Here is a 10,808-nt window from a genome sequence, read left to right as displayed (position 1 = left end):
TTTGGCCCATTTTGACCTGTGGTCACTGGTCCTTGTCTAATGGGGACATGCATTTGGGATGTTCTATCTTCTGCACTGGTTAACCACAGGCTGATTTTCAATGAAGTGCTCATCTTTTTACACTACAAGGCCTGCTTTGTAATAGTTTTAGAATTCAGACTTTGAAAATGAAATTTAGGAATTTTATTCTATAAAATACAAATCATTTGTGTTATGCTGAGTGCATGTAGAAAACACATTTGACAACCATTAAAAAAAGAACACTAGAGTTTTTGCACTCTGAAAAATGATTGAAAAGTGAGTTGCAGCTAGCATGGCAAGCCATCCGTGAAAATATATGTGAATAAACAAACTTTGCAAAGCAAGAATTTGGTCTAGCTCCCTTGGCTAAGTTGCAGCCCCTTCCATGCTCCGAAAAGTCTAGAAAACTCCAGCTTCCTCAAAACTTCAGCAGGACTTTTAAACTAGAAACAAGATTTAGTTTGGGTGTATGATGCACCACAGCCAGTTTTCCTTTCTGTGTGGTCTCTTTTCCAAGAACAGGACTTGGCAATGCAACAGAGTGTGCATTACATCTTCTTTACATATTCTGATGTTTCCAATGACTTAATTCAAATCCATCTTATTCTGTGATTCAGGGTTTTTGTGTTTTAACCCTGTGGGTTTACAGCACTCTGCAGGAGCGGGGGTGTTCATGAACACATGGTCAGAGTTCATAGCTTTGCTCTGAGCCAACTAGGACAAACAGAAAGTCAGAGGCTTTTCTCACTGTAATCTCATCCACTGTCGAAGATGAAGTCACCAGTTTGCACTCCAGGGATGCCTCTTTGGCTGGCCTGTACTGGTCAACAGCAAGCTGTTTCATAAACTTTAGACTCTCTCAACACCATACTGCATGGATCTCAAAGAAATGACACCTAAAAATTAGTTTTGGATTTAAAAAACCTATAAAAAAACAGAAAAAGTGTTTTTTTAACATTATGACTGATCCATGAATGGGGATGCCAAGATTTAAGTGCACTTAAGTTAAAAAATAACATTTTTACTTTTTGCTCAGCATATTGGCAATCAGTGGAGGAGTTCGATGTTTTATGAAAAGTAAAATAAAATAAAATCCACAACACAAGCTACAAGTAAAAGGCAATAAAAAGTGTTAATATTTAATATTGCACAACTTGCTCACTAAACACCCAGCTTCACAATAATGCCACTAACCTAAATAGCATTAACCTAAATAGAAAAAAACCACGTTCTTTAGGGACTTTGCAGACATTTCTATCCAAAGCAGCATTAACCTAACTTTAATGTCGACTCCTGCACGGGGAGAACATTCAAACTCAGCGCGTAAGAGCTGCAGCTGGGATGCAAATGTGCAACAGTGCTACCAAATCGGCCACCATGCGGTGAATATTGAGAATCTTTTGAATGAATATCTCAAAACACAAAAAAACTGACTTTATACTCTGAAAGAAGTTGAGGCTTTTGGTTGATAAAAAGTAATGAACTAAAGTCCAGATGGTCTTTTTAACAGATCCTCAGAATCAGTTTAGCTCACAAGAAAGTGTTTCAAAACAGATCAAGAAGGGGGCCAAAAGATTACTCAACAAACTAACTACAATCAGAACCACAAAAATCTTATTTTTGAGGGAACTGAAGTGACTTTTTTTTGTGTATGTTTAGTTTTTTAGATGTGTGGATCAGTGCTGAATCGCTGGTTTGATGGGCCGTTTGAACTCTGGGCCCTGTCAGTCTCAATCATAATAACCGGAGGGGTCCGAGCGCCGATTCACTGGAGTGTATCAGGACTTTTCCTAAGGGGCAAACAGCGGCATGATGCAAAAAGCAGTGCAGAAAATCACAAGCTGCCTCCCAATATTTGAATTGAATCAAACAACATCTCAAAGATGAGTGAAGAACCTAAATTATGTTTCCATTTCAGAACTGCAACATAATTTACGTAAGCTGAGAGGAGTTTGAGGCAGAAGTCACACTATTCTCCTTTTATCTTTTAAAAAATAATAAAGTCACAGAATATTAAATGTATTTCTTATGAATTAGTTAGGGACAATCTTTAATTGCATTTTTATGTAAAACTTTTTACATCTTGTTAGCTAAACCCTGTAGTTTGCTGAAGTGAGAAAGGAGTGTGCTTTGAGTCACACTTCATAATCTGATTGCTGCCTTGCTCATTCAGTTTAGCTCACTCAGCATCTGTTGTTATGGCAACAAGTGGCCCAATCAAACTGTGATCAAAACTGGAAAAGAATAAAACTGCTCGGCTGGTCACCCCTAAAATGTTTCAGCCAGTAGAAGAGAAGGGAAAATGTGAATGATGATGAATAAGGAAGTTACTTCTTACCTTCAGACTGTACTTGTGTGAGTCCCAGGTAACAAGTACAATAGAACACCGTACAGAGCAATAGGGCTCTCCTGATGGAAGAAACAAAGGGCAGTGTTAGACAGAGGCAGAAGTTGTGTAATCAGTCTCTAAAGACCTCTAGGTATTGTTAGATTTTAAATGTGTGGTTTAACCTAACATTCATGTAAGGAATTTCTAAATTGGCTGCTTAAAGTCTTAAATTAAAAGCTTAATCCACATCACCAGTTGTGGTAAAACAAACAAACAAACCAAAAAAAAAAAAAGATGTTCATTGATGTTTGTCTACATATTAACCGGCTCTTTACTGGGGCTGTGGCATCACCATACACACTGTATCTCACCCACATACACAGATAAAAGTGGACAAGGGTCGATTTACATAGAACAACAGAAAAAGTCTAAATTTCTCATTTAGGATTTATTTTAAGTTGAGATGTGGAGCTGAAAGTTCAGACTACTCCCCAGCACACAATCATGATGTCTTTCTCTCAGCATCACGTTATCAAGTTATAACTTAACAGATTTGAGGTCTAATATTTCAAGGTGCAGCAGCAAAGTATGAACAAAAGTGGACACCCGAATAGAAAAAATGATCCAAGGTATGTTTTAACTTTTATTCAGGGACATTGACTGTACATATAAGATCAACCCAATGGGTGATACCCATCACTGCCATCTTGGCCGTGACACACGTCTTGTCACTTCCAGAAAACACAAAAATGGAGCTGAGAGCAGGGCTGTGAGGGTGGGGGCAGATAATTGACACCCATCAAATTCTGAGCTGATGTAGCTACGAGCTAACAGAGCTAACCCGGAGCTAATCAAAGCTAACTGAGGTACAAGGGAGTTTTCATCCAGAAATCTGTGGTTGAGCGATTCTGCTGCCTGCCCGGCTGTAACACTTTCAATGTGAGGCAGAGGCTGAGCAAGCAGCTGCTAGCACTAGCGCTGACAGCTGATCTGTCAATCAAATAGACGTGTGCCCTTATGTATTCATTGTTTCAAGCTTTAATTATATCTAAATGGACGAGTTACAAAAACATTCACCCCCTTTAAAATTGTTGTGATAGTAAACCAGACGTATTAAATTTTTGTTACCAGGCTGTAAACATTTGTGCTGTGAAGTTGGTATTTGTAACATGGGAGTCATTGGGAACATGCTCCTTCTGGAGCCAGCTCCTAGCAGATGAGGGGGGAACTGCATATGTATCACTTCTGGTCTAATTTCATGAAATTGAATGACCTGAAGACAGAGATTTTAGTTTTGGCAGTGGAGACCTGTTGAAGGGTGCGGTGAGCCCACTTGGTTCCCTTTCAGATTTTGTAAAGCCTTATGTGAAAAACCTGTTTTTTTTATGGATGTTCGTTTAAATTGGACAGACAGATAAGTGCAGTGGTCCAGTCTGGTTTTTATCACTTGAGGCAACTTGCAATGGTTTAGTGCTATTTGCCGGAAACTGTCTTTGAACATGTTATTCATCTCTTTGTCTCCTGCCGACTAGATTACTGCAATTCCCTGTACTATGGATTAGGGCATTCCTCCTTAAACCGCTTGCAACTGGTTCAAAATGCAGCAGCCCGCCTTTTAACAGGTACAAGGAAGCATGCTCACATCTCTCCAGTGCTTGCTTCCCTTCACTGGCTGCCAGTGCATTACATGATTCAGTTAAAATAGTTGCTTTTTGTTTATAAATCATTTTATGGTCTGGCCCCTCCTTACATAGATGATTTGTTGTCACCCTACACTCCTGCCAGGAGTTTGCGGTTGGGTTCACAGTTTTTATTGTCAGTTCCAAAGGCTCGCCTAAAGACGAGCGGAGATAGGGCATTTTCTGTGGCCGGTCCTACACTCTGGAACAGTCTTCCTCTGCAGATCAGGACCTCACAAAGTCTGGATGTCTTTAAGTCCTTGCTCAAAACTCATGTATTCAACCTGGCTTCTATGTAGGATGATTTTATTTTGTCACTGTCAGTCTTTCTCATTTTTTATTGATTTTATTGTGTGATGAAATGCTGTTTTTATCCTAAATTGCTGATTTTTATGGTTTTATGGTTTTTAGTTATACTTGTTTGCAGTTTTATCTCCTGTGTTGTACAGCACTTTGGGTTGCGGAAGCAATAATAAGTGTGCTTTAGAAATAAATGTGACCTTGACCTTGATGAGATACTTTTGTAGACTCTGAAGCCCTAGAGTACGCTGACAGAAGTAAGGCTGCCACACAACTACTACTGATCTCTCCAATCACCATCAGCAGGCAAGGAGGGTGAAGTGTCGTGCTCAAAGACAGAACAACTGACCTGGATGGAACCTGGTTTTATACCAGGCAACCCACAATTTACACGGGTAAACTCCTAATTCCTGAGTCAGCCCTGCTATTACCAGAGTATAGAAATCTCAATCTTTCACTTGAGCATCAAATTTCTCCTCTCCTGACTTGTTTAATAGTCTAAGTTTTACTCGCTTTAATTAGAAATTCTGGATACCATAAACTCTTGCTGTTCCGATGAAATCAATCACTGGAAATCTGTGACATATATTTACAGAAAAAAAATCTTGAAGGGGACATATTAAACTTACCTTTTGCATCCTTTTGTGCTGCGATTAGGGTCTCTAATGCCTCTAAAAACACTCAAAACGTAAAAATAAACCCCCACTAGTTTTATGTCAGTGTTTGGTTTTAGGAATTATGTGCCTAAAACAAGCTGTTTCAAAAATTCACCATTTGTGATGAACAGGATAGGACTACCTCTAATGTGCAAGAGATGCTGCTGGAGGAGCAGCGGCTCTACTCTGATCCCCTCCCTCATATCAAAGCTTCTCAGCTTAAAGCTTGGTTTATGCTTGACGCATTCACTTTCCGCGCGGTGATGCGGCTCGCGGCTGGAACGCGCTTCACAACTCGCAGCGTTTATGGTTTGTGCGGCTCGTCTCTGCGGTGAGACAATATTCTCCCAAACTGTAGGGGGCAGCATGGAGCTCTACAGCATGCATCCAACACTACACCATAGTAGAAGTAGAAATCACTGTTTACAACATGGTATTTCAGCATTTTTAACAGCGTTCTCGTCTTTTCCGACAGTGCGAGCTATTTCTCTCCAAGAATTATTAACAACATGTTGATCACGGTGATCTCTGAGAGCTGAATCATACAAATGTCTGTATTTACGAACCTCTGCCGTGCCGGTCCGCCATGTTTTTCCGCGTCCGACCGTCCGCGTGGTTAGAAATTTTCCGAGGTGCGCGTTGCGGAAATCTTGGGCCGTGCGGAGACGCGGTGGAGGGGCGTGGTTGTTAAAATGACGCAAAATGACGCAACTTTTCCGCGCGGAGCTGTGCGGACCTCGCGGACGCGTCAAGCATAAACCAACCTTAAAGCTGCCTGAATGGAAGAGAGTGGGCGTGGCCAGCTCCAGCTTGTTTTCTTAAAGTGACAGAGCCCTGAAACGACTCATTCTAGAAGGTACTGAAAATGTCAAGAATAAAACAGCTGAAATCAATTCGTGTGAGATGGATTTACAACAAAGAACTTCATCAATATGTATTATATTGACCATAGTACTATTATAACTTTAAACTGTTGTAGCATAACCCTCACTAGAAAAAACAAATGCGAGCACAACAAGAAGATGGATTCTGCAAAAGCACTTAGAGCACCACACACACACACACACACACACACACACACACACACACACACACACACACACACACACACACACACACACACACACACACAGCCACAAGTGGTGGTTTGTGAGATGAAAATACCGTGCCGTACTTATCCCAAAATTCTACTTCCAAAACCAACATGCTTTCACACACTGAGCAAAAAGATGTCCCTCAACACCTTCAGCTCATCCAGGTCTGCAGCAGAATTTAAAGAAATCCACTGGCATGTATGGATGGATTTGGGGGGGGGGGGGGGGGGGTACACATGGGTTGGAGATCTGATGACAGGCAGGGGAGCTACTGTTTATTGCTGGAGGTCTTCCAGACACACGTGGTTTAATACACACTGGAGGAGGAAATGTGTATAGCAGCTGTGGCTGGAAGCCAACAGAGGGGCAGGCAAACACAGAAAAAGGGAAAGACAGAAAATGTTGCATCAACATATTAACCTGCTATCTTCAACAGAATATGACGAAACATTAGAGGACACAGCATTAAGTAGCATCGGAGTGTAAGTTCGTGGTGTCTGATCCCCTCTCTCATCCTCACACACAGCTGACTGCGGTTGCACAGATGTGTTTGTGTGTATGTCCCAGACTCCAAGGTGATTACCGTCTGATTCAGAGCATTATCAACAGACAAGAAATCTGCTCTGAAAATGAGTCATGAATGCCTCGGTTACTGCTGCAGTGAGACAGCTCTCGTTGTGTTCCTCAGGCAGCTTGCATCTGTGGAAAGTGGAACGAGTCTACCAGGAAACAGCCCTGTTTGCTTTGGCTTTCACCGTTTAAAGTTCTCAGTAGCTTGTTTAGATTTTCTATGGTTTGATTTAGAAGTGAACATGACAGGTAGGAGTTTTTAAAGGCTGCACATTTAAATCAGAAGGGCTGACATCTGTAGGTTCAGACTGCTCTGGTTTGTCTTACTGTGAGCCATGATGGGACTCCCTGAGGGAATTCTGCTCAATGCTGAGTGGACAAAAGGCAGGCTGGAGGAACAATTGCTCCTCCTTAGATCTCCAGTCAAGCAGACTGTAGATTTGAAGCTGTGAGCCTCTGAACTCACATTTTAAAAGCAGATGTGGAAAAAATATTGTTTTGTCTGCTTCTATCTTTCATCTTGTCATCTGATGATTTGACAGAAATTATTCAAAAGCGCAATAAATTCTGAATTGAGCAAGAGACTGGAGAATACATGAGGGAAATGCTCTTCTTTAAAAACTGAAACAGTTTTACTGCTATTGCCGTAGTAACACACACACACACACACACACACACACACACACACACACACACACACACACACACACACACACACACACACACACACACACACACACACACACACACACACACACACACACACACACACACACACACACACACACACACACACACACACACACACACACACCTAACACAGTTAAAGGGTGAGTTGTTAGGATTGGGGGTAGAGATGCACACAGAAAGACCAGTGTTTCCATTTCTGTTCACATGTTTAGACTACTCACTGAATCCCTGCAAAAGTTTCCCAAAGGAGAAACTACCTCTTGAACACACACACACAGCGGAAAATCCCTACGGATGAGCTGCCACTAATGAATGCCCATGAGGTGAGCGTGCACGCCAGCGTTGCTCTCTCATGTCCATCATCCGTCCTGCGTGTGATGACTGATTTCTGAAATGATCTACATTAGTCTTGTAAATGAAGCACAGCCGTCTGCAGATGCAGGCGGCTGGGGAAAAAAAAAGAATCAAGAATAATAGCAAGACCTCAGAGTGTGCCAGTTGGGCTACTTTTGTTACAACCACTTCTCAAAATGTTATATTTTGTGCCAGTTTTTGTATAACAAGGCCAAAATGTTTCAACACATCCCACAAAAATCATTAGCTGTGACAGATCAAGACCCAGACATAAAGGCGGACACCATATGGTCGTGAAGGGAACGACTCTACCTGCTGCTGATCTCTGGACAGGTAGGAAATGAACCATGGCCAAACTGGCAAAGATGGAGATTTTGTAGCAAACAGACAAAGACGTTTGATCAACATTCTCTCAAACGTAAAAATGAAAGGCACTAAATGGGCAGTGGTTCAATTCCCATTTAGTCCTCTGACAATCAAATCACCAGAATAAAGTTACCCCATGATGTCCTCTAACTCTAACAGATGAATGATGCGTCATGAAAAAAATCAGTTTAGATGATATGAATGAATGAATGAATGAATTGAATGGATTTATCAGCAGTCATTGAGTAAATAATAATCTATGTAGGCTATCAAAGTGGCAACCCTTAATTAGGATTATTTTGTCCCACTTCATGTATAAGTTCTCATAGCTGCTGTTAATAATTTAATTTAAAACTCTCATTAAAACAATCTTTTGAGGCTAATGCGTAAAAGAAAAACATCCCAAAAATGTTACAAACGGCCAAGGCGAGTTTGATGATTAAGCATTACAGGTTTGAGAGGCTGCCTTTGTTAGCTGGTCTAGTCAGATTAGTAAACACTGACAAAGCTGTCAGCCTACCACTAAAGTAAACAAACCAACAACAAAAAGAAAGAGTTTTGTGTCCAGTCATATTTTCTTTTTGTAAACTAAATTATTTCCTGTTTTAAAAAGTTTGGGTCAAGTGTAACTAAAAATAAAACAAAACAAAACAAACAAACAAAAAAGACCCAATTTAAACTGGCATAAAAATGTCAAATCTCGTGTGAAAATCCCTCCTGCTAAACTGGACCTCAGCCAGTCGGTCCTTCACATCCAGGTAAACATCCATGTTAACTCTCCTCCTCCTCCATCTCACACAGACAAAAGAAAATCGTACTTACTTTGTATCTAGATGAGAGGTTCTGCAATCTCTCCTTCGGGTGCCTAAATTCATTTGTATTCATTTGTCCTGCCAGTCAAAAACCTGATCCGTTAATCACAGCGTGACTCCTTTGCGAGGCGCGCAGAAAACGCCGGTGGCCGCTTTACGCATTGGACACCGTTGGTGATGGGACGTTCCAGAGGCCAAAAATCATGTTCAGTCGCCTGTCAGGTCCAACATAAAATCCCCCGGGTTGTCCTTTTTGACAGAGCGTTTCCCTGCGCGACTGTGTGCTGATAATCCCGTGTGGTTCATTCATTTATGCCGATCCTGAGTGAGCGGCGGAGCAGCCGGAGAGAAAGCTGGCGTATTCTGAGAGAGGGGACGGAGTCAGGAGCGCCGGACGCGTCTCTTTCCTTTTTAAATGGGCTTTCAGGGGGTAAAACGATGGCAAATGCACCCGCGCAGCCAGGTGTCAAGTTACACACCCAGCGGTTGTACGGAGCAACTACACCCCCCTCTTCTCCAGGGGGTGGCCACATGGATTTACCCCAAACTCCAGTTAACCCCCACACGGAGGAAGCAACGTGGCTGAAGCATAAAAATAATGTTTACTACTCATATAAAATATCTGCTATTTTTCTAAATCATCATCATCATCATCATCATCATCCCAGTGCTGCACTCTAAAAAGTAAGTGATACAATAAATATTAAATACAACCAATAAAAACCCAATGAAAGCAATGGTCTGCAATGGGATAAAACCTCATTTAAAACACAGTTGAAAGTGATAAAACACAATGTCAAAAAGAAATTCACTCAATGCTCGTTAAATGAAATATTAAAGTTAAAATACAGTTTGGAAAGTTTATACACCACTATCATCTTTGAGAAATGTAGTATTTGCTGGGAAATTGTCACATCACCTCCATGGTAGGAAAAAATACATTTACTTTAATATACATTTGATAAAAACCTGAGTTACATTCTGCAAAAAAGAAATAAATAAACTACAACAATTATGTTGAAGGTGACTGCTAGTATTGTGTAAACTGCTCCTTTGTGGATGCTATTCTTTTTTTTTCTTTTTTCATGCCTTTACTTTGCCATTTGTTTATTTTCATGTAGCTCTTGACTTCTTGCTGTACTAAGAGTTCATTAATTTTCTGTGAAATTTGTTGTTTATTTCTCCTTCAAATGTCCTGCTTCTTCTTCATGCACACACTCCTAGTTCACTCACCATCTCACCTGGTTCTCTCTTCAGTGATCAGCTGTCTCTGAATACACACTCGGTTTTCTCAGTTATTTGCAGATCATCCCTTTGTTGCCATGATGTTTGGCCTCACATGAACTTTTCCTGTCTTGTCTCAAGTGTAGGTCTTTGCCTCATCAGGGCAGGTCCAATTAGGATATTTATCATTCATTTATGACCATCTAAATGGACCAGCCACCATCAACTAGACAGGGAATGGGAGTTTTTGCAGAAAAATTGGTACCATGACCTTTGAACTGTGGTACCAGTACCACTGGTGATATTCAAGATAAATCTAGTGGTGCTCAGAAGAACATTTGTTAACAATTTGAACGATTGTTACAAACTGAACTGTGATGTAAAGCTACAAGGAGAGATTCAATGAAAACAAAGGGCTCAAGCAGTTCATAATCTTGGCTCCAAACAAAAACTGTTCAAAACAAAAGCTGAGAATATTTCGAAAAACTAAATGGAAACCATGGTGGACAGAGAACTATGCCACTGGATACTTCAGCAAAATCTGTAAGACCCGCTAGCAACAAAATATGCTAAATATTAAGTAAATGTGAAAGGAATTTTCTTCAATTTGTTGTCAAACACTGAGAGGCAAAAGAAGAGCAAAGACAGCATTTAATTCAACTTCTTTAAACGTATCTAACAAAAAGACAGAAGCACATAGACATTCAAAATGT

General features: G+C 40.8%; 1 protein-coding gene across 2 annotated transcripts in view; it reads right to left on the bottom strand.

Moving 5' to 3' along the window:
• The window catches only part of col27a1a (collagen, type XXVII, alpha 1a), an 81,390-nt gene extending 72,228 nt beyond the window's left edge, over positions 1-9,162 (bottom strand). For both annotated transcript variants that reach the window (XM_015943008.3, XM_070552798.1), the window contains exons 1-2: positions 8,882-9,162; positions 2,360-2,430 (exon numbers count right to left, since the gene is read on the bottom strand). In XM_015943008.3, coding sequence (XP_015798494.3) covers positions 2,360-2,430; positions 8,882-8,934 — 124 coding nt within the window. In that variant the 5' untranslated portion in view covers positions 8,935-9,162. The remainder of the gene's footprint in view (positions 1-2,359; positions 2,431-8,881) is intronic.
• Positions 9,163-10,808: the final 1,646 nt, after the last annotated feature.

The sequence above is a fragment of the Nothobranchius furzeri genome, chromosome 6 (assembly GCF_043380555.1).
Source record: "Nothobranchius furzeri strain GRZ-AD chromosome 6, NfurGRZ-RIMD1, whole genome shotgun sequence".
NCBI lineage: Eukaryota > Metazoa > Chordata > Actinopteri > Cyprinodontiformes > Nothobranchiidae > Nothobranchius > Nothobranchius furzeri.
The sequence above is the reverse complement of the archived record's forward strand: the minus strand, read 5'-3'. Positions and strand labels throughout refer to the sequence as shown.